At 43.2% G+C, this 27836-nt stretch overlaps 2 protein-coding genes across 7 annotated transcripts in view; both read right to left on the bottom strand.

Moving 5' to 3' along the window:
• Nucleotides 1-20553, bottom strand: part of chd9 (chromodomain helicase DNA binding protein 9) — a 60952-nt gene extending 40399 nt beyond the window's left edge. For 4 of the 5 annotated variants that reach the window (XM_029499155.1, XM_029499156.1, XM_029499157.1 and 1 more), the window contains exons 1-2: nt 20434-20553; nt 14592-16270 (exon numbers count right to left, since the gene is read on the bottom strand). In XM_029499155.1, coding sequence (XP_029355015.1) covers nt 14592-16163 — 1572 coding nt within the window. In that variant the 5' untranslated portion in view covers nt 16164-16270; nt 20434-20553. Of the gene's footprint in view, nt 1-1080; nt 1321-14591; nt 16271-20433 lie in introns of those variants that run through there. The other variant, XM_029499159.1, reaches the window with a different exon arrangement.
• Nucleotides 20554-21502: 949 nt separating this feature from the next.
• On the bottom strand, nt 21503-27455 carry aktip (akt interacting protein). Of its 2 annotated transcripts, none has more exons than XM_029498244.1 (10): nt 27304-27455; nt 26488-26609; nt 25138-25349; nt 24817-24881; nt 24468-24568; nt 24148-24236; nt 23709-23807; nt 23327-23434; nt 23140-23200; nt 21503-22952 (listed from the first exon to the last, which is right to left on the bottom strand). In XM_029498244.1, exons 2-10 carry the CDS (start codon nt 26533-26535, stop codon nt 22845-22847), a joined length of 891 nt encoding a protein of 296 aa, XP_029354104.1. In that variant the 5' UTR covers nt 26536-26609; nt 27304-27455; the 3' UTR covers nt 21503-22844. The 2 variants fall into 2 exon arrangements, with proteins under 2 accessions (XP_029354104.1, XP_029354105.1); XM_029498245.1 differs by having other exon boundaries at nt 25138-25346.
• Between the last annotated feature and the right edge of the window lie 381 nt (nt 27456-27836).

Here is a 27836-nt window from a genome sequence, read left to right as displayed (position 1 = left end):
ATACTTACATGGCCCAGGCGCGGCCGGTTGCGTTTTTTTTTTTTCCTCCACAGTACTAGCTAAATAAAGAGAATAAGCTTCAACCTCACCAACAAAGTGGGGGCAGGGAGTTGAATAATCAGCGATTCATTTGGAAGGAAGGAGAGAAAATACATACACACGCACACGCACACACACACACACAAACACACAAGAGCTGCATTATGATTTTCACGTGTGCAACGTTGCTGAGGCTATTAGGAAGAAATTTACTGGATCATGCTAGAATGTTCTCATTCACGTTGATGGTTAAAAAAAAAAAAAAAAAAAGAGGGGGAGGGGATGAAAGTAATGCCTAAGAGCGGAAGAACATGAGGGCACATGAAAGAGGTGGCAAAATGAAGGAAAAATTATTAAAAAAAAAAAAAGACGTCTATCAGAGAAACGGCATGAGGGAGCGAGACAGAGAGAGATAGAGGGACAGAAAAGATAAAATGCACCAAAAGTGAGAGCGCTGCAGCTGTGTAATACATCTATAAATAACTGAAATTACAGCCTGCCAGCACTGCAGTGATTTCAATCTCTCTAGCAGCACGTAGTCCCATGAAAACGGTGGGGACCATTAAAGCCCATGAAAAGGTAGAGTAAGCTCCATTTGGGCCAGCCAGCTCTCTCTCTGCTCTCAGCCCCTCATTTCCACATGTAGTGAGCTCTCTGGTGACTGACAGGCTGAACTCATGGAGGACACACACACACACACACACACACACACACACTACATAAACAGTGCAGGACAGCTTGGACAGAGTTTCAGAAGAGGAAGCGTTTTATGGAATAAATGAAGTGTACATCTAGTATGCTGCTTTAGTAAGGTCTAACACAGCGAAGCCAATGAGTACGGAAGAGAGGAGGAGGAAAAAAATAGAAAAGAAAAAAGAAAAAAAAAAAAAAAAAAAAAAACCAGCAATGAGTTCAAGATGGCGGCAGTGCAGCATGAGCCAGTAGCAGAAGAGGTTGTTCAGTTCCTGCCGGCCCCTCCTCCTCCTCCTCCCCCCTCGTCCCTCCCTCCCTCCCTCCCAGCTCTCAGAGCAGCTCACTTACCCTTCCTCTTGGCCTCTTCACTGTAGACATGGTGTTTTCTGTTTTTTTTTTTTGTTTTTTTTTTTCCTCTCCTTCCTCTTTCCTCCCCCCTCTTTCCAACCGGCTAACAAAAGCCTTGCCCTTCCTTTCGCCGGGGTTTTTCCTCCCCTCTCCGCCGCTCGCTCACGCTTTCTCTTACAAACACACTCACTCTTTTGCCCCCTTCTCCACAGTCGTTTTCTCTCTCTCTCTCACTCTTCCTTCAGCCGTGTGTCCCCCCCCTCCCCTCCCTCTCTCCTCGTTTGCCTCCCCTCCTCCTCCTCCTCCTCCTTCCCCGGTCAGCTCCTCTCCTCGGGCAGTGTGAGAGCGCCGGAGCTGTTCGTCTCCTCCTCCCCCAGCGGGCAGGGCTCAAGAGGAGCGCATGGGAGCTCTCTCTCTCTCTCACCCTCGTCCGTCTCTTCACAGGGTGATGAGGGAGCAGCGTTGTGGGCGGTAGAGGAGGTGCGTGGCAGTCCAGGAAGCTCTCATTCTGCTGCTGCGTGCTGCTTTAGTGTCGTCCGGCTTCACCCAAGTCTCCCACACTCGGTTGTGTGCGTGTGTGTGTGTGTCTGTCAGAGTTGCCTTCCCCTACCTCCTCTCTCCTCCCCTCTCATTGATTCCTCTTTCCGCCTGCCTTTCGTGTGCGCTCTCTATGACTTTCTGAGCGTTCTCCCTCTTATTTCTCGCTCTTCCTCGCTCTTTCTGCCCTTTCCTCTTCGTCCTCTTCACCAGCCGGGATAAAAAGGTAGGTTAATCCTTTTATTATACACAAAAACGCTTTTGTGTTAGGCTTGCTCGCTTGTTTGGCCGGTTGTTTATTCCTCCTTTTTTCCCCCCACTTGTCTTTTTTCCTCGTTCTCCCTCGCTGCCCTCCCCCTCTCCCTGGCTGGGGCGTGTATGGCGAGCTTGAGATTCTGGCAGGCAGAGCGGTGGAAAATGAAAGCACAAAGCAGCAAAATGCATCAGCATGAATATTAGAGATGTCGTTAAAACCCAGACTCGTTTTTCTCTCTCTCTCTCTCTCTCTCTCTCGCTTGCTCACTCACTCACTCACACACGCTCCCACTCTCTCTCTCTCTCTCTTTGTAAGGAAGTAGGCCAGCAGATGGTGCTAGCAGTTATTACATTAACTTTCACAACTTAACCCCCAAAGTACTGGATTTCTCCTGCACCAAAAAAGATTGTCAACATCGCAGCTTTGTTTGTCCTCATGTAGGTTACTGCCAGTGACGTGCTGATTTATTTATGGAAATGCATCATCCAAGAGAAGCAGAGGAACAAACAGGTAAACAAAATCCCAAAAGGCTAAAAATGCGTTCTTGACACAAAGAAGTTGAAGACATTAAGATATCAACACAGCACCGTAGAGCTGGCTCTCTAAACCCTAACCCAATTAGGCACATGCAGCCTTCTTCAATGCACTCCAAAGTCCAAAGTGCACTTGTGAGGTCAAGTCCTGGTCACGCAGTTATGCTTTTCGGAAAACAAATTCCGGAAGGGGAAACTGGGATGCGTCCAACACATGTAACCCTTCCCGTGTAGCAGAAGAGATCTTGGAGAACGAGTCGGCCTTTCAGGGGACTCCTCTGTCAGCAGGACACAGGGGCCATGTGCATCGGCTGGCACATGGTATTGGGAATTATGCAGCGATCCGCGGCTGGCCCACAGCCAGGTACAGTGCACAGCACTTCTGGAGCAGGCCTGAATTACTGATAGAGACCCCCTCCCAGTACCTTTTAGATCTTTATTTATTCTGTAAAATCAGCTGGACAGGCGCCTTTCCGAGCAGACCAACCTGTTCTTTTTCCATGCAGCTGCACACAAATGAGCATTTGTGAATTGCCTAGCTCATGCAGGACCTACATACCTTTAGCTGGGAATAGGGTGCTTTTAACAGCATGTCTCACCAAAGAGTTTTACTAACGGCAGGAACAAACAACACCTACCGGACTAGAACATTTAGTTTTGAATGATCACATTGAATTTAAAGATCAACACCTTTTTAGAACACAAGATGTCGATATGACTCCTGACAGGTAAAGCTGACTTCAGGCTGTTTACTTAAAAAGATCAGTAAATACAACGTGACACACAGCAAAATGTCACCTAGGATCCAACTCAATATCTACATGACAAAAATCTTAAAAACACAAATATCTCCAAGGCACCCTGTTCATGTCTACGCATTAAATTTTATCTCCCATTGGTTATTTTTGTATAGCTTATCATATTACAGGCCAAACCAAATTAAACAAATTGTTTTTTCATGTCTGTTGTCAAACTAAAGTGAATGTGTGTGGGGAATGACACAATATGTATGATATGCACGTAACCTAAATAAACTTCTGTGCAAGTGAGCATCTGAATTGTGTGGACAACCTTACTCAAAACGTGCTTATGTGTTTACATGGTGGAGGGGGCAGCGGTTGGAGATGGGTTATACGATGAGGCCAATGGTCACTGCCTACACACAGGAGTGATGCTTCTGGAAATCCTCACACTTTATCAAGGACTCACATCTCCTACAAAAATCACAGACGGCTGCCATGTGGGCATAACAATGACTGTGCTTTCCAAGTGTGCGCCGCCGCAGCAGCAGCCCCCCCCCCCTGCCAGGACAGGCCTTGGAGTTTGGACTTAAAAGCAGACCACATGCTTACTGGGAGATGAGCAACAGCATCCTCTCCAAGCTAAACAAATCCACTGTCAGATAATGCCCACCAGGGTACAGCGGCCTGGGGACTGCTCACACATCAACGGTGCGACGGATCTCGAAAGAGTCAAAATGAAAACAAAATGGTGTACTTCCTCTAAATCTGCTGTAGGTGTGCACGGTTATTTAACCCCTCTCATTTGCAGCGACACAGCTGAATATAAATGAATTGTATCTTAAAGAAACATCAGGTTAATGACTGTCACCTACAAACCACATAAATCACAACTGCAGAGAACAGATTGGTGAGTAACACAGGCGAGAGACACACAGCACCTCTTATTTGAAATACAGTAACTTAGTTAACATATAAAGGCTGTTAGCAGTAAAACAGAGACGTTCATTTGTTTGTGAGAAAACAAGCAGTATAAAAAAAAAAAACAAAAAACAAAAAACAAAACAATAAAATTTAAATAAATAAAAAAAGACAAGAGACTCTCAGTCAATAACATACACATGCTTCAACAGTCACATGGCATGAAGCCCACAGCTCCCTGGCAACTGAACGGTTAATATGCAAACAAGCCTGGCAGCTCTGTATGGTGTGTGTGTGTGTGTGTGTGTGTGTGTGTGTGTGTGTGTGTGTGTGTGTGTGTGTGAGGGGGGGGGGGGGGGGGGGGGGGGGGGCGGTCCTTCCTTTAAGGACAGATGAGGGAGGGGATAGGAAGAAGAGAGGAGGGGAGGGGAGAAGAGTAGGCGAAGGGGAGGGGAGCAGCAGAGCTGTTGAAAGGAAGCAAGCTAGAGGAAAAAAAAAGAAAAGAAAATGTGTGTGTGTGTGTGTGTGTGTGTGTGTGTGTGTGGGGGGGGGGGGGGGGGGGGGGGGTAGGGTGGTTGCAGAGGCACAGGTGTCTGTCTGTCTGTCTCTGAACACCCCATTACTTCCTCATCAAAGGGCTGTATTAGTGTGCCACTGCTCTCATTTCGTGCCTGTACCACCATGAGAGTCCCCACTAACTCACCATTAGGGAAATGAGAGCTGAGAACTAGCAATGCACTGACTGGAAATGAAAAGATGACTAGACACCCAACGGTGCTTCAAAGTCCACACAAAGCTATTTCACTCATACAGAGATGAAATTCATGGCGAGCTGGAATGTCCTCCACATTACAGACGAAGCACTGGAAGTCTGACGTGAAAGGTTTTTTTTTTTTTCCCCTCTCTCTCTAATCTGGTATTTTTTTTTTAAACGATGCACAGATCTGGCTATTGGTCCTTTGAGCCTTGAATATTTGAATACCAACCTAATAATGGGTAACGCCCTGTTTGTATAGATGGTTCTGCTTACGTTGGTGGTTAACCATAATTGTTAGGGAACAGCAGCACAATTTTCGCACATTAGTGCACACATCCGACTGCTGCAGCATCCTCACACAAACCAATAAAAAACACACAGTCATGGGTCAGATCCCTAGCTTGCTCAGTCATACTGTAAGCTGTTAATCTATATTTTTTTATTTATTTACAAATTGAATAAACTATTTTGTAGCTTTTCTTTTGCTGATTATATTTTTGTTTGAATTATTTTACAGACTCCTCACTTTTCTAAAAATGCCTTTAAATGTCAGCAATAATTTATACAAGCAGCTAAAAGTTGGTCTGTTCTCTGTTTTTAATGCTCATTTTATTTAATCAGTGAGCAATAATGAAAAACTTTTGTCAAGTCACAGGTCACCGAAATCGACAACAGTGACTCAATTTCTCTGAAAATATCAGCAGTATTTTTGGATTATCTCATTCAGTCAGATTGACTGGATGTCCATCAGAGGAAGACCTGTGTCTGCCCACAGGGGGAGAATTTGATTTGACATCCAGCACTGCTAACAGTCTAGTAATCACAAATAAACAGCTGATCAACAAAGTAATTTATTCTGAGAGCCATTTTGCCTACTCATTAACTTAAAATGGATGTAAATGCCTGACAGGCAGAAAAAGAAAATACAAACATAGAATACATGTCATGTATATTTTTTGGGATGTTGAATTTCAGCCACAAAAAAAATTGGAAAATAAAATTTTAGGGAAAACATTGTGGTTATTGCACTCACACAACTCCAACTGCACAGCTGACAGACAAACACAATGTTTATTTTTAAATTCAACCTTCACCTCCAACGTCAGTGTAACTTTTGCCACATTTTCTACACTTCCTTCTGTATCTGCAATTACTGAAAATAGCCTTGGCCTGAAATGTCCTACAAGTGGCCTAAAACACATCTGCAACCAAACCAAATCACATACCTGTTGCTTCATGAATGCAAATGATTGCATTCAGCTGCAATAAAAAAAAAAAAAAAAAAAAAAAAAAAAAAGCTGTGCTCACTTGGCATACAGCTTCAGTGCAGCTTGCAGCCAAACTGGAGTGTGAGGCAAAAGCAGAGTTGATAAATTAAAGGAAGCGCGATGCGCAACAATGCCTCTTCTGCTCATTAAATACAATGTTATGCATTTATGATATTTTAGCCAAGACCAAGCGTAACAGCAACTGGGCTGAGCATGGTGCCCTCTAGAGGAGCTGCTGGAAGTCCAAATGATGCCGGAGTCTGGCCTCCTCCCCTGTGACCAGACAGCCAAACTGAGCCAGGCAGATGAACTGTGCAGGGAGGAATGCGATGACACGAGATCACAGGACAAAAGGTGAACACCTCAGTTAACATTTCGTTGTTAGAAAACGTTTATTTATTACAGTCAGGCTCTTTAGATAGATGTGTGTTGTTTCTCTGCAACATCCAGATATAAATTCAAGTGCAATAAATCCTTTGCATCACAAACTGCCCTGCTCAAATGTGTCTTAATGCCAATTTGCTCAAAGTGCAAACGGAAGAAAAAGTCCAATAATACAAAAATTTGTACGCCAGATACAATTAACTCCCTGCTCCCAGCTGCTTTCCAACTTCCTTCAAACAAAGGCAGACTGTTAGTTCACTGCTATGCAGTCAGCTACTTGACTTGACCAGCCATTCCTGCAGTTTTCAGTTTCATGGGAAGTATTAGAGAAACAGAATATTGGACCCTGTCCTAATCTGGTTTGGGCCGAATTTAACACTAGGGGGTGACTATGAGGCCAGAGAGCAGGAATGCAAGGCTTGAAAAACCAAAACAAAACAAAACAACATTCTGCCATCTTTGAATGAGACACCTCTCATATATGAGAGAATTTATTTTCAAATGGAAGGTCACAGGAATATAAGACGCTCAGAATAATGTGACAGGCAGTGATCATTAAAATGTGTTTTCAAAACCGGCAAAGCTGCATCAAGTAAATATTTCAATCATCTCTCCTCAACTGGCTACACTGCAAACAAACAGTGTGTTGCATCAAATGACCATTTCAACTGCCAAATCTAAATGTGCTGCCATGAATTTGTGTGTTTCTAACTGTCATTTAGCTCAAATACAAGACTGTAAAACAGTTTTAAAGAATAGCAGATATTTGGGTGGTAACGTCTCAAAACTACCAAACTTTCCTTTCAAAGCTCATTTTGCTGAATGACTTGTACTGAAGAAAGGCCACACAAAAGCAGTTGGGACTTGGATTTGAGAGCTGTACAGAATCCAAAGTCAATCAGGTCCACTAACCAAGATGACTGTGCTGTTACCTCTATGTAGGGCATCTGCCTTTCTTACATCTTTTAGTGTCAGCTCAGGGGTGCAGTCACTAAGCAAGATTTAAGATGATATTTTAAGGGCTAACCCAGTGTGCATGCACTAGCGAGCACGAGCCAAAGAGAAAGCAAGAGGCCATCCATTCACGGAGGTTCACCCTTCACAATCGATAGATGACTCCCATATTTTACATACCAGCAATACCAATGTGGCTCCTTTCCTGTTCAAACACATTTTAAGCAGCTCTGCAGTGTAAAATCAAATACTGGCACACCTTGGTACCTTCAAATGCAAGAAATGTCAGTCATAGCTGAACCAGGATCAGGTAAATTGTGATGATACAATGAACTGCTCCGTGGTTCTCTGATCTCAGCTCCAATGAGTATCATAACCAATAGAAATGATATTGAAAAGAGCTCTATGGTGCAATAAACTAGAGGATTCTGTTAAAAACAAACATTGTTCAATATTCTGCGTTTAGATATGTCCACCTCTAGTGATGAGACCTTATATTTATTTGTTTCTGGAATGAGGCACCAAAGAAATGGCAGTTTTGCAGGTGTTGTATGATTCATCTTCCCCAGAGGAATGAAATATGCTTTGCAAATTGAACTTTGCAGGTTTTTCAGGTATTTTATTTATACGATGTGCTGCAAGCGAAATTGCGACGCTTCTTCTTTAAGGTCAGTCCTTAACAGTGGTAGCTCTGAGTTGTTCTCTGAATCAGAGCTTGCACCGCAAGTCAGGCACCAGGCAGCGAAGTGAAGCCAGACTGTGCAAAACAAGCTGGATGATGCCATTCATTAATGGGAACATCGGTGCAAACCCAAGAGTGGAGCTGAGAGGAGGTCCCTTAGGAGGTGAAAAAAAAAAAAAAAAAAAAGAGAGCTAGACAGAGACAGAGAGAGGGAGGGATGGATGGGGTAGAGGAGAATTCAGCAAGGGGGCTTACTGCCAGACCTTTACAACTCCTTCATTATTGAAGCAGTGCAAAGACAGAGCAGGGCCAATGCCTGTGTAAAGAGGAACACACACAGCGGTAGCTACGTAGGTCTGTGCACAAGCAAGCCAGACCGGGTGTATAGACGACCTGGAGCCTTCAGGAACTGATGAAGTGGAGTTTTTTTTTTCCCCCTTTACTTCCTCCTGCTTAGTTTGAGGCAGGTGTCTGCAGTCACCCTCCGCTGTAATGCCAGAGAGCAGGCACACAGGATGTTTTCCACCATTAAAAAGAAGACAACTAATAGACAACAATCAGGGCTTCCCTCCTCATGGGAAGAAAATGTTCTAAAAAGAAAAATAAAGAGCAAGCAATATAAATTAGAAGGCCGCTGTTAGGAAGGTTGGGTGTTTTCCTGTTTTGACAAAGTATCAGATATTACCTTGAAATGGAGAGGTAGGTTTATGTTCAAATGCACGCAGTAAATCAATGAAGGATTATTTATTTACTCAAAGCCAAACTGCAGACTGTTTTGTTGGCACAAACAAGAGGGAGACAGTCACTGCTGTCTGCCACAGTTTGATTTTAGAGAGCAGGCTGTCAGAGGCAGGCTGGATTGTTTCACTTTTCTTCTGTCACGGCATTGCATTCAATTGTGGTTGTAAATATGATACAATAAATGAAAAGAGAAGCCAATCATCGTGACAACCGGAGTGACTGCTGGGCTGCGAGACAGAGCAGACAAAGCAAGAAGCGAGTGATGACAAATACACATGTTGATGAAAAGCAAAGAAAAGTTAATGTAGCTTATAAAAGCAATAGAACTTAAAAGCATGACCAAAAAAAAAAAAAAAAAAAAAAAGCTAATTTGATTTAATAAAAGTCAATGGATGAAGACAAACAAGATTAAAGGCTGTACTAAAACCTAATTATACACAGCACTACAGAAACTACTTTTTTATATTGACTGGTTTTTATCATTGCTTTGTCTCATTTTTTCAGGAAATAACCATTCAGGTCATTAACGTATCATGTTGATGGCTGATTGCAGGAGGAGAGAAAAAGTATAAACTGTAGGTGTGAGGAGAGTAATATGTTCCTTTCTTTAAATCTATGACAAAGTGTCATTATTGATTTAAATTCATATTTTTGTCTATTTCCATGCCAGCTTCACTACTTAACCACTGCAACTAAAAGTACAATAACATGAAAACTTTTTTCAGCTTTGTTTCAATAAGACCAGATTTGGTTTTAAAGGGGCATGCTTTGGACTCAGTTGGTTTGCGTTTGTAAAAAGTTATTGTTCGGTCCAGTTTTACTCTTCCAGGCCCAGGAAACCTGCGCGTTAACAGAAATAACAAAATGATTATAAAACTGAATGAAATAACAATTTCATCTTTTAGTGAAAATTTATTAAAAAGAACTCCTTTTGAAGCACTGGAGTTGATGGTCTTTAGTGATATATTTCAGCTTACCAAAAGTAAGCTTTATTTATTATTTAATCAATGTTTCCTTTTTGGAAATCTAGACGGTGACACCAGTGTTTATTCTACTGCACAATAAAAAATTATAGATGTCTTCCTGAAAAATATGAATGGTGAATTAAACAGGTCAGTTGTCCTGTCAACAGAAACTGTCTGTTGTAAAATAAATAAAACAATACTCGACAAACAAAGTCTCATCTTACAACACTGGAGTCCATAGCAACTACCTGATGACTTCCTAGTGACACAAACCTGTTTGCTGAACTTACAAATCAGTAACCAGTCAGCCAACCGCTGTCACTGCAGACAGCATGACTGATATTATGTTCTGTCAAAGTCAAACTGCAGCCAAACTAAAACAGGGCAAGCCTGACAGAGGACAGACTTAAAGGAGCCCCATCGACTTTATTCGAGCTTCATTTGATAAACACATTTTATTATAAGATTCTCCCAGATAGCATTCCTCCTACTACTAGACAACAGCCACTTTGTCAGCTTTAAACACAAGGGCAAAAAGGTCATTACCCCTTCAAGCCTTTTCCAATTCCCTCTATTCCACCCTGCACTGGGGCTAATTTAAAAGTGGTTTTCATGCAGTCTTCTTCAAACTCAGGTCTTTGTCTGTTGAGACACTGTGGCTGTCAACCTTCCCAGCTTCCCTCTCAGCGCCAGTCAAAGGTTAACACAAGTTCAAAGAGGCTGCCTAACGTCACAACCGAAAAAGCCTCACATTCCAGCCACAAATACACACACAAACCTTCACATTGGGACCACTGAGCAAACACTCACCCATCCATCACCCCTGAAAAACACTCCAAAGCCATTTAATCCACAGAGAAAGAGGCAAGAGAGAGAAAGGAAGAGGAACAAACACAATAAAAGAGCATACTTTAAATTCAGACCTACTGTGCAGTTTGGGCTGGCAATGTTCCCACATGCTCCTGACACAGTCAATCCAAGTGTAACTCCCCCCGCCCCCTCTCAGCTCCTCCCCCGCCTCCCCCTCCTCCTCCACAGAGCCTTCCCCTTCCGCCTGCAGCATAGACCGCCTGACTTCCTGTTTACCTCTGACCCTTCGTTATCCTCCGTCCCGCCCTCATCTGGCAGGCCTCCAAAACAGACAGGCAAATGAGGCCGGATGCAAACACACAGAACACTTGACAGAGCAGGCGACAGAGGGTGGGGGGGGGTTGCAGGGGTCGGAAGGGGGGGTGTTGTGTATAGCTGGTGGGGGTGGTAATCAAGCAAAGTGCGTGAATGGGACAGGCTATCACCATGTGACCACAAAAACAGCAGGTTTCCCAGGGATGTGTGTGCGTGTGTGTGTGTGTGTGTGTGTGTGTGTGTGTGTGTGTGTGTGGCACATGTGGGTGGTGGGGTGATGCACGGCGTCAGGTTTCAGGGCTGATTATGGCTTTGCCTTCCCAGTCTGGTCGGCTGGGTGGCTAGGAGTTATATAAACTTTAGAGGTCGGGAAGCAACAAAGCTGACATGTCACACTCACGCAGGAAAGAGCACATATATACCCTTAAGTTGCTTACTGACGATACAGATCCTGGGCCGTGGCAGGGTAGAGCAGGGTGAGCAGCAAGTCTGGTAATAAATCTAAACCAGCGATGCAGGCAGCCCCAGAAGAGGGATCTGGTCAATGATACTGCCTGGGGGGGGGGGGGGGGGGGGGGCGTTAGGGTTAGTGTTAGTTGTAGCTGCTGCATCAGCCCAGACCATCAGCATTTCATGTGATGAAAATAACAAACAGCAGGGTCTACTAACAGCACAAAATTCTGCAAAGTCAATCGTTAGCCCTGGCCTGGCATTCAAATGTCATCACAATTAAATAAGGGGTATAGATCAACCAGCATAAATTAAAAAGCAGAGGCAGATGTGACGTCTCAAGGGAAAAACCCAATTCCACAAGACTAGGGAGGCTAAAGAGCAACTTTGAAAAACAAAAAAAAAAAACCAAACTGTTCAACCTTAAAAAACAAACAACAACAAAAAAAAAAAAAAAATTGGAAGGAGTAGGACAAAAATTTAGCTGTAATCCAACAGCTGCGTAACGCAGATTGTAGCATTTTCTGTGGTTTCTGGATTCCATTTTCTGACCTGGTTTTGTCTGTGCACAGGAAGGTGATGGACCACGGCAGTTTTGAATTGATGAGTGCTCCTTTGCGGCTAAAAACCGGGCCTGTAATCAGGGTAGCGATCACCCTCTTTCAGTACCACGGGTGTAAATTGTGTTATGTGCTCATGTTGCCCCATAAATCTTTGAAACCACTTTTCCTTTTTGCCTCGGAGACATAGTTTTAATTTGTAGCCATATGTAGGTCTAACAGATCCAAATTCAGACATTACGATCAAGAATGCAAAAGAAGGAAAATACAAACTTAAACCTAGATAAAGACAAATATGACACAAACCATTTTTAAAGAATACCATGTAAGATCATGCTACTGGCTTCACATCTATAGGTGGCAACATTTCACCTCTTTGTCCCCTCCTCCCCTGGTCAACCTTGCCTAATTTTGCAACCATAATGTGGTAGCAGTAGGAAGAACTGCTTGATATGACTCATTCCATCCATACATTACCATTCAGTCTTCCACTTAATCATGCAAACCTCAAACATGTCAGTCTCCAGTTCCTAAAATAAAGGCTGATTGCTGACTCACTGGAAGCACACGTAAGCGTTATAGTGGCATACAGCTCATGTGGGTCTCACTATTGTGATTGATGCCTGTGAGCTTGAACTACTTCCTCAGAGGAAACCCCAAACAGTGAAATGAAATGACGAAATGATTGATGGGACAGGCTAGAGGTCCATATCTGTTCATTTAAACTTAGATCCATTGCAACAGCACCCAAGACATTATTTTTACTCAATTTAACCCACTGAAGAGAGCCGGCTGGGACGACTATTCAATCTTCAAACCCAACTGCTCATCACTGCTGCGGCTGACCATTACAACCTTTGGAAATCCTAATTAGCCACATTCACTGTGGGGGAGTGAAGAGTGGGCAGCTATCCCCTGATGCCTTGCCTGTTCAGCAAACACACTATCAGCAGGCTCTTCACACATCAGTGCACATGAATAGCACAGTCAGCCTGTAAGCATCAACACAGGGCTAGATGTTGACACAGACAGGGAGAGGCTCATGCGTATGGCTGTGGTTCACAGCCCAATTCAATCAAGGACCTTTGCAGATGGGCAAATAGTGTGGATGAGCTCTGGTTAAGGGTGACCAGCATATTGCACACAGGTTGTGTTTTGGCTGGTGAGCATAGGTTCGGTTTCAAACTGCTACTGTAAAATTGTAAATCATGTATTTGGCACACTAGGGTAGGTGCAGATGCAAAGGGAAAAAAAAAAAAAAAAAAAAAAAACGTAGGTAGGGTTGGTGAGATAATGTCAAACAACGCCTCCGTTTTGTCAGTGCCAAAGAGAGAGGTTGGTTTGTGTTTTGTTTTTTTGTTTTTTTATAGTCGTGGGCCATGAAAAATGTGAGGTGCTCCTATGAGAAGAAATGTGAATCATTAATATATACATTTGTCCACACAGCCCTGAAACAGATTTATATGTTGGTAAAACATACCATATACTGTTTTCATAATGACATTGTTGACGCAAACGTTACCAAAAGGGAACACATGGATGTGAGTGTGCACACCACAATGAAACGTCTGCTGCTTTGGCTGCTGGTCATGTGTCACTCGTGGGGCCAAGAGGCTGTGTGGATGCTGCTAAGTTACCAGCCAACTGAGGTCCAGGAACCGCCCGAAGCCTGTTACAGCCAGCTAATGCTTTCTCCCATCCTCCCCCCTCGGTTCTTTTCTCACTCTCATGCTCTTCCTCTCTGTCTCTTTCCCTCCTTTTTCCATGAACTACTGCTTTCTCCATCTCCCAACCCCCCTCCCCCCACCTTACTTACCACTCTCCTTCACCACGCTCTTTTCCACCCGCCCACTCTTGCACGTGCACATGCACTCATCCACACACAAACACACACACACACACACACACACACACACAGAGAAAAAGTGGCAGCTACCACAACAGCGTGCAACCTCCCCCACACTCTATCGAGGCAGTGTGCAAGTGCCTCTGGCTTGCCCTGACCCACATCTTGATATAGCCCTAAGTATGCTTACAGCTAAGTCCCGAAGACACTCCTGCCACTCTTAGCCTAATCAGGTCTGACCTGCTGTCAGTGCAGCGAGCAGGCCAGGCTGGACAGACCATTATCATTTTCAGAGAGCTTTCAAATGGCTCTAGGTACCGCCTCTCCACCTTCCCCCACTCCACCACTGATTATAGGTCTCCTACTAGAAAAGCACATGTTCTATCTGGGATAGTTAGTTGGTTAAACATTACATGAGTAACTGAATTCTTGGCCATTATGTACTGGGGGAAAAAAAACCCACATAAATTCTCATAATGTCAGCAGAGAAACACTCTCCATTAGCACAGAAAACACTAAGCACTTATAATGATTTATTTCTTCAATTATAGTCAATTTCTCAACCTTCATGCCCTCACTTCTTAGATTTATAAACCAGGAAAAAACAGAGGGAAAGGACAGCCTGCTCCTTGTTTACACAGATTAGAGAGGGACAGAGGAAATATCAGATTCAGGGGGTTACTCTGATATAATATGCCAAAAATATTCAGGTGCCTGCACATTATTCAGGACCCCCCCACACACCCAAAAAAAACAAATTCAAGCAGATATTTTCTTGAAAAATTGTATTACCTTCTCCTCTTTGTACTCAACAGGTGGTGGTTTCCTGTGCTGAAGTCCTCCCTCCAGACTGGAATTGGCCCAGGAGCAGTTGGAGTCATCCTGCTGACTCAGAGCAGCCTCCAGCTGGGGCAGTAAATCAGGCAGGAGGTCCGGAGGTTCCAGCCCCTCCAAGTCGCCATGCTGACCCTCGGATGGCAGGAGGCTATCTCCCAGAGCATTGTATCCATTAGTGTTGATAGCCCCGCAGCTCTGAGGCTGCTCAGAGGGCATCTGGCTGGTCATGCTGGGGTAGCAGCTCATAGACTCGCCAAACATTTCAGACGACCTGCCGTTACCCTGGGTATCTCCAGAACAACGTAGGGCCTGGAAAGGACATTCTCCTGCACGGCTTACCGGGATCCTAGTGTGCTGCTGACTCATAACTCCCGTGGATGGAAACTGACATACTGTCCCTGAAAGCTCAGGCACTGTGGAAGTGAGAGGTGCAGTGGTGGTGGAGGGCCCGGATACTGAGGCTGAGGACAAAGACCGCTGATTGAGAGAGGGCATTTCTGGCTCCCCAGGGTAAGAAGGGTACTGAGCTGGTTGGTAAGCATTGGCAGAGCTGACTGAGCATGTGGGCAGGGAGTGAACCATGGATGATGAATGCATCGGGTAGGGCAGAGTAGGGTCTTCTGGGACTGAGCCAGAGAAGGCTTGGCCACCCCGACTCAACTGGTACCTACTGTGCTGCGGCTGATTTTGTTGTAAGCAGGTTCCACTCAGAGAAGCATTCTGACTATCTAAATAAGACTTATTTGGCAGAGGCCTCGACTGAAACCTTAGTCCTCCTACAGTCAGTTGGTGCTGAACCTGCTGCTGACTATGATGAACTTGCTGTTGGCTCTGAGTCTCCTGGTGAAAGGCGAAATTGTGATGCTGCTGTTGCTGCAGGGTCATCGTCTGTGTGTTCATTTGTTGGTGTTGGCGCTGGTGGAGCAGCTGCTGTTGCTGTTGTAGCTGTTGCAGCCGATGCTGCTGCTCCTGTTGTTGACGATGACAGGGGTGGGGTTGATGCTGCTGCACTTGTTGTCTGACATGAAGTTGCTGGTTGTGCAGTTGATGCTGCTGCTGCTGATGACATAGCTGTTGTTGTTGCTGCTGTTGGGATATGGGGTGGTACATATTCCCATTCTGATTCTGGTTGGCCCACATTGGACTGCTACTGTTACAGAACAGCCCATTGGATTGAGGTACTTGGCTCATGGCAGCGTTGTGGTACTGGCCATGTTGCTCTCGCATCATGCCGCCGCCTCCACCGCCTGTGCCCCCAGGACCAGAAAAGGCTTGCCCTGTAGGATTCTGTGCTTTCATGCCAATGTAGTGATCCATCTGCTGACTGTAAGCGGGCATTACTTGCTGGGTAGAAACTGGTGGCATTATGTCTTGGTGTTTCCCTGGGCCTAAAGGCTCCACTTGGAGAGGTTCAAAGTCAGAACTGAGGTTTAGCTCATCCACAAGAGATGGTGCCGAGGAAAACGCATCCTCATCCAGCCCGTCCAAACCTCCAACAAAGAGGTTGGGATCATCAAAGAAGTCCATGGCAGAGCCCAGAGAGTATCTAGAACCTTTGGAACAGCACTGGATCCAAGTGGGTCCAATGAACCTCTCTTTCTACAGAGCTACAGCATGTCCATTATATTGTGTCCCTGGCAATAAGAAGAACAAAAGAACAAATTAATTACAACATAATCAAATATTGAAATATATACAATTTACCATCTAAATTAATCTAATTTTAAAGTTTGCAAACATACTTGAATCTCATTAAATTTATATGAGCTGAGAATGATGAAGCCTTTTCAATTTGTGATGATAGAACAACTTATCAAATAAATGCTTTTATTCCCATCACATCTTTTTTTTTTTTTTTTTTTAAATATGCATCACCCATCCCTTCATCACTGATACACACTTATTGGTTAATAGAATTGACAACAAAATGTCTAGGGTTTGACGGGTCTGTCAGAAATGTGCTACTGTCAATTATCCATCAGCACTGCCTTTCATGTGTGTAGCAAAGCAGCTGCTGCAAACCAACCGCCAGCCACCAGCATGTGCCTCTTCCTGCACCCCCTCCCCTTTGACATAGACACACACACACACACACACACACACACACAATCACACCTCAATCCCCCGCCACCCCACCCCCACAACCAATGAAGCTGCCTGCCCTGCCGCTGCAGAATGTGTGGGAGGTGCAGACAGCTGATAGAATTTCAACAGCTCGGGACAGAGGCAGATGAGGGCCTTTGAGTGTTTTAGTGTTTGTGTGTGCGTGTACGTGTGTATGTGTTCTGCAACCACAGACCAGCGGAAGATGACAGAAGCTAACCCAGGTCAGTCATTATATGCTGACTTGCTATGCACACAGAGGCATACAAAGGCACAAGACATTTTTACAGTGTGTCAGTCTGGAGGAAATATTTGAATTACTTTCATTGATTAAAAGAGTTTTCAAACTATTGCTATTTTGGCCTGTTTAAAAAGATCTTTTATTATGGGAATACCAAAAATGCTCAGGACAAATAAATGAATGCTGAACACTGAAAGGAATTCATTAATACATGAAGTTACTCATGGGCAGACATTGCCTGCATCTTGTGGCTTCACAGACTCACAGCATCCATGTACAGTATATGTTCGGTCTGCGGGCAGATGTGACATTGAAGATATCGTCAGGATTGTCATATTTAAATACACCTCAGCAAACTTGAGTTCTTAGACTAAAATGTGATTTGCAAGTGAGAGCAGGTTATAGAGACTATAATATTCTAATCACCAAATTTTCAACATTTAGATGTTCTGTTACAGGCATCATATGAATAGCTTGAGAGTCGATCCCAGAACTGGCACATAACATATAACCATCAACCAATTACAGGTAATCCTAGTTGCTAGTTACTACGAAATGCACTTGGGCTCCAACTGCACAAACCACTCTATACAAAGACTGTTTAAAATGCATTCATGCAGAACTCAAATGCATTTTGGAGGGTAAGCGCCTCCTACTAACCACTGAGTCAGTGTGGTGTGCCGTTTTCATACCCGTCTTAGTGCGGTTGGTTCCCAGCTTGTGAGCAGGTTCATGATGTGTGTGTGAATTCATTTGTGATATTTAGCCTGCCCTTGAATTGTAACGCCTGTGGTACCTCACACGTTATCTCACACGTTACCTCACATGTGCTTTGTTTGTGGGCTGCTATTAGTTCTGTATAGAGTATAATTAGTTTATTTTAGTCGGTCATCTACATGAGCCCATTTACAGCGAGGACCACTTGCTTGACATTTTGTTCACACCTGACACTAATTAATCCAATTCTAAGCACAACATTTTGCGTCCACTGGGTCGTTTCTAATGTAGTTAAGTCCTTTCAGTCATGGAAAAAAAATACACAAAATCTCCACCAAACTTCAAATCACAAACTAAACAATGAAGTAGAAGAATGATGGGGACAAAAGTAACATCACTGCACAAAGTTCCTGGTGGCTCACTTGTCATGCAAAGTCACATATGTAGTATTTACATTATCACTCGCTACGTCAATTACCTTTGACACTCCCTGATAAAAATATGTCCAAACAGGTACGAAACCATTCTCAGTTACAATTGTACTTTCAGTTTCAGCTGCACTCAAAGCGCTTTATTTTCTGTCCTGTTTTATTGGAAAATCATGTGGCTGCCCTAGAATTTCTGTTTGACTATATTCACAGCCAACATGCTGATGATACCAATGCGTCTCACGCTGTCGCCAAGCAAAACAGGATCCATGTGAAACCAGTGCCTGAGAGAAGAAATCCTCAAATAATGCCAGGGGGGGAATAACGAAAGGAAAATGGGCATAGTGGTCACATGTGAGCAATTTAAGAATACAAATACAACTAACTTTAGCATTTAAGTGATAACTACATCTCTAACTCTGGTAAAGGACTTTTTAAATAGCTAATTCTTTCTCTGTACTCAGGTTCCTGAAGATAATTATAATAATGTATGCTAATCACTTTGGGTTGGCTGTTTGGGGCTAGAGACAAACAAGTGAGAATGTAGTGAGTGTTTGTCTTTCCATTTCATTAACACAAAAACTCAACCCATATTCCTCACGACACGATTTCCAACACTTGCTTAGTCGACATTCTCTGGTTGTTGAGTCTGAAGTCTTTAAAAAAACTGGATGAAATTTGTAAGCAATGTAGCATTTACTTCGTAAATGAAAAAAAATCCAACAATCTCTTATTCACCATGTGCCCTGAATCAATACTGCATATCACCCACTCACTCACTCTCTCACACACACACACACACACACACACACACACACACACACACACACACACACACACACACACCTCTCAACCTCTGCAGACTTCCAGCTGTTTCCTTCATTATCGTGACGCTGTGGGCACCATCCAGGCACGTGCAACCCGGGCCTGATATCAACACGAGCTGAGTGCACGAGAGTCCGCAGGTCGCCATTAAAGCCAGCTGGAGCTGATGTCACACAAATGGCTACTTCACACACACACACACACACACACACACACACACACACACACACACACACACACACACACACACACACACACACACACACCACCACCACCACCACCAAAACAACGACGACAACAACTTCAACACAACCATTTGTCAATTGTAAATTTCCCGAAACGCTTCGATGCCAAAAAGTTAGCCAGGTTGGGACGAATAAGTAAAGTGCTACTTGCATTATTTTATTTCAGTGAATTTTATATTACGCAACGATTGTTTTTTGAAAATAAGTCTTACTTTTCACCGAAGTCGGCAGCATCCCCTTTTTTTTTTTTTTTTTTTAATCCATCTTCGCAGAGAAAACGGTTTCAACTCCAAAAGAGCCGACGACGCGTCTGTGTTGCGCCACTTTGAAGCGCAAAGTGCTCGCCAACAAAATGAATGCACGTGGGACATTTCAAATGTTTGCCCCCCCCCCCCCGACACCACCTCACTTACCCCCCCCCCTCCTCCTCCTCCTCCTCCTCCACCTCCACTCCTCCTCCTCCTCGAGGGGGCAGTTGAGATAAGTCACACGCGCTCCGAAGCTCGAGCTCCACTTTGGAAGTCACAGGATTCAAAAAGGTGTCGTCACTGTCGCGACGCTTCCTCAGTGAGGAAGAGGAGGAGGAGGAGGAGGAGGAGGAGGAGGCGGGGGGTTGGGGGGGTGAAGAGGCCGGAGATGGATGGAGAGGTCGGCAGTGATGGTGTCCTTCATGAACGCGACCACTTTGTTCTCTTCGACGGGAGTTTCGTTTTCATTTCACAAGTGGACCCGGTTTGTTTTTTTGTTTGTTTTTTTTTTCGGGGGGGGGCACCAAGTCCACCTTTACAAGTGCGGTCCTGACTTGAGTCCGGGCCGGTCGCTGTCAATTCAGGACCACCATGGCCGAGAAACCCCCGACTCCTCCAGAGTCACAGCCAGTTAAAACTGGAAAGGAAAGTACTGTGGCGTTTGTTTTTGTCTGCCTGTTTCAATATTAGTTTTACATGCCAAATTATTGACACAAAATATAAAAAAATAAAAATAAACACGCATACACACAAGTCTTATTTCTCAAGATACACACTGAGCCGAGGCGGTGTGTCATCAGACAGCTGAGGCGAGCCCCGCTGACTTGACTGTCAGAAATTTGACAGCTTCCTACCCGGAATGAGACAAGACAGAGCCCAGAGCGAGTCCAAATCATCTTTGAGATATAAATCAACGCAAAAATACAAAAATAAAATGAAACAATCACACTAAATTACAAACAAAAAACAAAAACGCGCTGGATTTCTTACCTGAAACGAACCAGGAAAGCGCCACTCCGGGCGTCAATGTAGGCAGAGTGTTATGGGCGAAGTTGTGCCTGTGTTGTTAGTTGTACTCCTGCTGGCGACCACGACGGCGCAGCGGCGGCTCGACCGCTGCTGCTGCTGCCGCTGCTGACGTGACTCTGATAACACACGCAATTTGCATATTAGTGCCCCGGCCTGTGATTGGCCCGCCGACGACTTGCCCAAACGTCGCGTTTCGTCGCGGGGTTAAAATCCGCGTCGCGCCGTTTTTGCGCTCTCGGCAAAGCGCCTCGTCCGGTCGGCGGCGCTGAGCGGCCCGTCAAAGCCCGGATTTGTTCGCAGAGTCCCCGTGTTGACAGAGTGCATAAGATGGCCGCGTTCGGGCCAGAGCCAATCAGGGGAGGTTTTACTTGAGCACATGGAGTTGAGTCTCTTCTCAATGCAAACGTGACAGGAGTGGGAGTGCTGCCTGCCCCACTGTGGGGGCATACCGACCTCTGCTGGCCGACTCTGCCCTAACCGCCCCACTCCGCCCCCCCCCCAAAAAAAACAAACAAACAAAATCACTTTATTATGTTCATGACTGCTGCCTTCAGCACACCTTCAGACTATAAAATTCTATAATCTCATAGGGCATGGACGTATAACACATTTTGCTCATTTGGCAAATGCTTTAATTGAAAAGTTTACAACATTAAAAGGGACCTGTGTCTAAATCCAGAGCTCTACATCTAGTCAGTGAGGCTGTTAAGAAACTCTTATGTCCCTCAATCAATTTTCTGCCTATAACAGAAGATAATTGATTGTTCTTTTTAGAACACTGATCTTCTAAGAGGGACACCTACAGATCTGATATCATCCGAAGCCAAAAAGAGGAGAGACTGGCACATGAAAAATTATAATTTATGTACAAAGACAAAAACTTTTCATTAAATCTAGTTTCTGGGTCTCTTCAGAGTCTACAGTCTGCTTCAGGGATAAATGGTGTAAATTAATCCTTTTTGGCAAATCTGCGTTCAAAAGCAAGACAACAAAAAGAATGATATGATTTATCTTTTTTTTTTTTTATTGATTTCAGAGAAAAGCATTTATATCTCATCCTCTATGCAGCAACATCTTTCACAAAACAGCACAGGAATGGTTCCATATAGAACACATTAAAACTCACTGAAGATGCCAAAGCCCATTGCCTTACAAACAGGCTATAAATAGATCCAAAAGGTTTCAGCACCATATCAGATATTATGATGTAGACGAATTCGATGCCCACACAACCCCCAACACATTTTAAGAATTTCATACTTATTCCATATCCATAATTTAATATTATTGAAATTCACCGGGCATGACGACTATAAACTAATCAAGGGCCCTTTACAGGTAAAGATGCTTGACTTCGGCCTGGCACCAACAGTAAGGGGCTAATTCTTGTCATTGATTTGAATTTCCACATGTTTTGTGCTGCTCAGAAACTAAATCTTACCAAAATAGATGATTTATTTCAGACTAACTAGGAACCCTGCAATCATTTCTTTGAATAGTGAAGTAAAGATCTGTGAGGGTACTTCAATAACGTTTGGAAAGAAAGGAAACCAAACATTCACTTAGAAAACCCAAGCAGTGGTGTAGACACGTCTTCTAAAGTCAAACCTTAGCACAGCATCCATTATTTACACATCAAACCTTTAATAACCCAAAAAGGTACATATAACACTCAAAATTATATATATATAAAAAAAAAAATAAGACAATAAAATAAGTGAACTTATTTAGCATTTCTTTAAACCATACTTGCCTGCTCTGCTTATATATAGATATATATATTAGGGACTATGTAAGACAATAAAAGACATACAGAATTAAAAGAAAAAAAAAAAATCATTTTCCCAATAAGAGACAAAAATAAAAATTTCATGTCAGCCTAACTGGGTGCTGGGAGTGGCTGGCAATTAAGATATTTCCCAAGTCTGACAAATAAACAGTCCTGAGCCAGTTTCAGCAAGTGGTTCAGATCTCATAGCTCCACTACAGTCACCGTATGAAGGCAAATTGCTCTGCTCATACTTTTCAGCTCCTTTTGGGACAGCATGTTATCACCTAGCCCAACATGTGCGTGGATCCGAAAATATAAATGAGAAAGCTCTTTGATTGCGTCACGGCCTAAATGACGTTGCTGAGACATCCATTTGTCATCGTTGATTTACATATGATACATACTTTGTTTCCTTATTCTAAAGCTGTTTGAGAAGATGCCTACAAAAGCTTTTAAAGCCGAGCAATAACGTGGAGATTTAATATTAAGTTCTCCCAACTGTTTCAAGGATCCAGTTCACATAAAGAGCGGAGGCTTGCCAGTGGTGTGGCAGCTAATGCTTGTGCCTCCCTCTAGTGGCCACTGCAGCTGCACTGCAGGCTCAGCTCTGGGAAGGACCGTCATCTTTGCTGAAGGGCTGCGTCGTTCCAGGCTTCACCCAAGATAGCCCTGACACCTGCGCTCCCTTGTGGTGATCATCAGGCCGTCTCTAAGACAACAAGGCAAATTAACAGTTACGCAACAGGAATGGCTCGACCAATCAAGGCGCTCAACACTATCTAAAGCAAAGCCTTTGGGGTTTTTTTTTTTTTTTTCTTATCTGGAAGGAGAGCTGCAGGATGGTGGGATCTTTCCAGTCTGAGGCAGTAAACATTTGTACTTTTGGTAAAACTTACTTTGTATGTGAACATCCGCTCTTTCGCTTCTTCATGAACAGCTGGGTTCCAAGGAGAAAAACTGTAGCCAACAAATAAGAGTGGCAGAGTGAGCGTCTTACCATTCAACGTGTCATCAGTCACACACTAACAATTACAAGTTGATTTTTTTGTAGTGAAAAGTTAAAAATGGAGACGCTTCACCAACCTTATTGCGTAGGGATCGTCTATTTTGGGCTGGTCAAACAGATGACTGTTGCATAGTTTTACACTGTCCACTACTTTGCTTTTGAACAAGTGCACATCCTTTTCATATCTGAAAGAGAAAAATAGTTTTCTTTGACAAATGAATTGCTTTTCTCTGTTAGTCTAGTCATTTTCAATGACAACAAATTAAGAATAGCCTTTTTAAGTAATTGCCTGTTTAAGTAAGCTGTACTTCGTGAAAACACTATGACTTGTTCAATATTACACAAATTGTTGGCCATTTCTAGCAATACTTCACAATGCCATACAGCAGTTTAGTCAGAAACTGATTTCATACAATTCTGCTCTGCTCTTAATAATATCAGTTGTGTCATTTCACTTACAGCACAGCAGCTTCAGGATTGAGTGGTTCCGTGGTGTTGATCTTGTAGAAAATTGTTCGTGCATACATCAGAACTTGCCAGATGTGGTTGTGATTCCGTCTACATGAACAAGACACACGGTTTTGCATTTCCACTATACGTTTTTGCTGGGAAGATAAACCTTTTCTTGACTTTTCTAACTACTAAACAAACAGAACCACAGAACTGTTCTCAAGATTGGTCTCATTTTCCAAGATACTCCAATTTAAACATCATACTGAAAATGTTTTCATTGTCCTCAAAATTACTCTGACAAATGCTACTTGGTCCACAATAAACTCTTCACAGACTTTCCATTAAAGTAAACACACCATGGGAAAAAAATTATAATTTTGTTTTTTGCAACAGCCAACAAGACATTAAAGACAATGAGTTCCACAAGTGTAGAGACAGAACAGACCTCCATTTGGTGAAAGCTCTTCTGACATCAAGCTCTCCAGACACAGGGTCAACAAGAGGATGGAAGACAGGGATGTCAAACACTAATTTCTGAAATTAAGCACATGATGTAATAACTCAATCAGTTTGAATTCGGATGGCAAAATGGTTCTATTCTGACTCGTTAAAAGGGTTTGGGTTTCTGAACATAGTCAGAAATGCTGCAATAATTATGTGAAGAAGAGCTTTTTTTCTTCCACTAAAAATCACTCGACAAGCTTGTATTTTGTCTTGACAGTCTCAAACAAATGTAAAAAAAAAAAAAAAAATTACACTACTCACAGGACACTCTCCATCCGGATAGTTATCTGGGATATACACGGTGAATTTGAAGACTCCATCCTGGTACAAGCCGTGTCTGATGAATATGACTCCAAACCACACTGGACAGACACATGCCATTTCAGAATCTTGACTTTTATGAACAGGAATAATGGTCATGATAAAAACCAAGAAATATTTAAAGAAATGTTACAAGTGAAAGCAGAATTTGCTAGCAACATTAGATTTAATGTAGAGTATAGGAGCACTGCAGACAATGTTTGATTGATTACATTATTTCAGAAGGAATGGGAATTTAATTTATCCAAGGATAAAATATTGAACAGGAAAGGTATGGGAGTGTCCTTACTTAGTGCCGACTTGTAGGATGGTTGGACATAAATTCCTGGGAGTTTCTGCTTAATCACTAGTGTGCTGCAGGTCACATGTTAAAGATAAAAGGGAGTAAAAATGTATACATTCCATTTTGTTTTTAGGGAAATGAAAATACATGCGATACTGCAGGGCTCATCGGATACCAATGATGTCTGTTGGTTTTAGAGGGAATAATAATAATAATAATAATAATAATAATAATAATAATAAGCATAACATAGAGCACAGCATGACAAACCAGATAATAAAAGCAAATCAACCCAAGTTTTCCCTCTGATGCTGGATCAGTACTTACAACTCAGCAAGCAAAGAGTACTCCAGGTAAAAAGGGCCATATGAGGCATGTGTGCCATTGGCTGACTGGACTGGAGTGCCCAATGATGCAGGTTTAGTAATGGGTGTGGCATTCTTAGGAATAGGGGGAAGCTGCTTTTTGCCAAAGGACAGTCGGGCTGGGCTGGCTCTCTGCTCCCCGTGCCCACTTTGGTCCTCGTTGTCAGGTCTCTGCTGTTTAGTGTGAAAAACATAAACAGGAATTTCAACACATGAGCTGTAAACATTTTAGATATGCCAAAAAAAAGCACACTGTTAACCAAGGTAGTTATCACATGCTGAGCCCAACCTCTCAGATTACAATGCCCATCTTGTTTGCAGCTATCCTGCAATCAGGAAGCAGTGTCCAGACAATAGCATGCTCTCAAGTACAGCTATCATTACATCTTAGTGATATTGGTGAGAGGAGCCTTCATGCAGTGTCACTGTATACAATGAGCACATGACTGTGTGATGCCAGGAATGTGTCAGAATGGGTTAGGGTTACTGCTGACGATTCTTACAGAGATGCCTGGAATTCGGCAGTGAATTGTGCGTTAATACAACAGACCGAGACATTATATTCTAAGTCAGACTGACAACAAAGTTTTTGTAATGCTCTCCTGGGTATGCAGGGAGGACCTGAAATTTGACCCACGCTCAAAGTACAATGTTAGCCTCTATCCTATGTCACAAAAATCGCACCACCATGCCAAAATGTTAGGCAAAAAACTTAAATGTATTACCAGCCAATTGTGATCAAATGACAAGTATATTTTAATAATACTTCACAAGCTTTGAGTATATACACCTAAATCTATAGTGTTATTTTATAGTGTCCTATATTAAGTGATTTTTCTCCTCCCAGCATAATTAATAAAGCATTGTGTGTAGCATTGTTCTTGTTAACAATCCCAATTAAGCAAGATTTTTAGGTAAATTCATACAAGGTCCAATTTTTTAGGAGAGAAATTTAAACCACCGTGGCATAAGACCTTTGACTAACCGGCCCTTCTTTTAATAAAGTCAGCTCATGTGTGATCTTCCTTAAGCCTGACCATACATATTATTTTAAATTAAGTGGACAGTTAAAACATGATTGGAACAGCACTTTTTAATAATGGAGTAAAGTCCCCATGAAATGTTTTGTCATATAAATACTAAGCACCATCACTGGGCAGTAAAAACTTAACACCAATCTCATGCCGAGTGTTGTAAAGCATATGTCATGAGCATCAGATTTCAGGCGAGGTCTTCTGCAGACCTACATGTGCTTAGACACAATAAAGCTTGACGTGGACTGTTTCCTCACACTGCCATTCAAAGTGCTTACCTTACGGCTTGTGTTGGCAGACATGCTCCAGAAGGGGTTTAAGTTCATTACTTATTCATAGGTTCAGATGGGTGTTTCCTCTTTTATGAAGGTCCCACAACAACTGCTGCCCAAGCCATCCGCTGCCATGACAGAAAGAACACACGTGAAACCAATGACCATCTATGAAACAACTTGTAAACACACACAATCGAGCAACCAATGTTGGGAGACTGTCATCTAGCTCAAACTAGACCATCGTTCGTTGCAACTAGACTGTCGTTATCAAAACACAGTGACGAAACGAGGAAAGTTAACGATTCCCGAAGCTAGTTAGCTTCAAAAATCGTTTTAGTCGAAGGAGTGTTAACAGTTTAGCTTCATGCTAAGTGAGCGTTTCTATGCAGTATGCTAACTACGACAGTCGTGTTACTGTTGTCGACGTTTAAAGTTTACAGTATTTAGTTAATAAGATGAGAGGGGGGAGGTCTCATGGTGATAACAGAAAAGGCATTTGTGCTTTCTCTTCAGTAAAAATAGCTTCCAGGCTATCGAGTTATCGTGTTGTTATTCGCCGCAGCTTATGATTACAGCGCTAACTCGGCAAAACGCTGGGTGGTGAAAACCTGTGTAAATTTTGCTGGCAGCTGAAAATGTGACGGGCTGATCAGTCGACTCACAAAGAGCAGTCACCGTTAATGTTCACACACTGACGCTGTCTCACCGTTTACTCACTTTTCTGACATCTGCAGCATTAGCTTAGGGAAGCTAGCCGTGCTACAGCTAACAACTTCGTTTAGCATTCGCACGTAAAACAACCTTAGTGGTGTGACTCACCGTATTTGGTTTAAGTTCTTATAAATGCCCCCTTCAACAGAGATATGAACGTGAGATGCGGTATAAATGTGTTTTGTTTGGGGTATTTTTTTTTTTTTTTCAGGGTGACTGATCTCTCCAGCTTGTCATTCCTCTGGGTGTCATCCCGGCTAACCGGCTAATGTTGGCTAGCTAAATAATTTGACAGACACAGAAACTGCAGTTCAATCTAACTTAACATGAGGGCGGCTCCCTGCTCGAAAAATACGTATTTTGATTGGTCCCGCGGATGTGACGTTTTCGCAGCTGATTTGCTGATCTTTCCGTCACTGAAAAAGAGAAGGTGCACTGAGAAAATAAAAGCACCTGACGGAACACGGCGACGAAATTAAAATGACCCTGCGTTTGTTTGTTTGTTTGTTCTTATTTGGAACAAGAAAAAAAAGCAAACCATAATGTCTGGTAATATTCTTTGGGCTCAATTGACAAGAAGTCGATAATTTCCTCTGAAAAATCGCCTCCCTGGGAATAAGTGAACGACCCAGCCTGGAAAA

Source organism: Echeneis naucrates, chromosome 3 (assembly GCF_900963305.1).
Source record: "Echeneis naucrates chromosome 3, fEcheNa1.1, whole genome shotgun sequence".
NCBI lineage: Eukaryota > Metazoa > Chordata > Actinopteri > Carangiformes > Echeneidae > Echeneis > Echeneis naucrates.
The sequence above is the reverse complement of the archived record's forward strand: the minus strand, read 5'-3'. Positions and strand labels throughout refer to the sequence as shown.

Bases quoted from the DNA above. Each gene is read 5' to 3' on its own strand.
- aktip (XM_029498244.1), bottom strand. From the start codon at position 26,535: ATGAACTTAAACCCCTTCTGGAGCATGTCTGCCAACACAAGCCGTAAG. The intron at 25,350-26,487 runs GTAAGCACTTTG...CACACTAAACAG, and splicing joins CTGCCAACACAAGCCGTAAG to CAGAGACCTGACAACGAGGA. The intron at 24,569-24,816 runs GTAAGGACACTC...GTGTCTGTCCAG, and splicing joins ATCCTACAAGTCGGCACTAA to TGTGGTTTGGAGTCATATTC.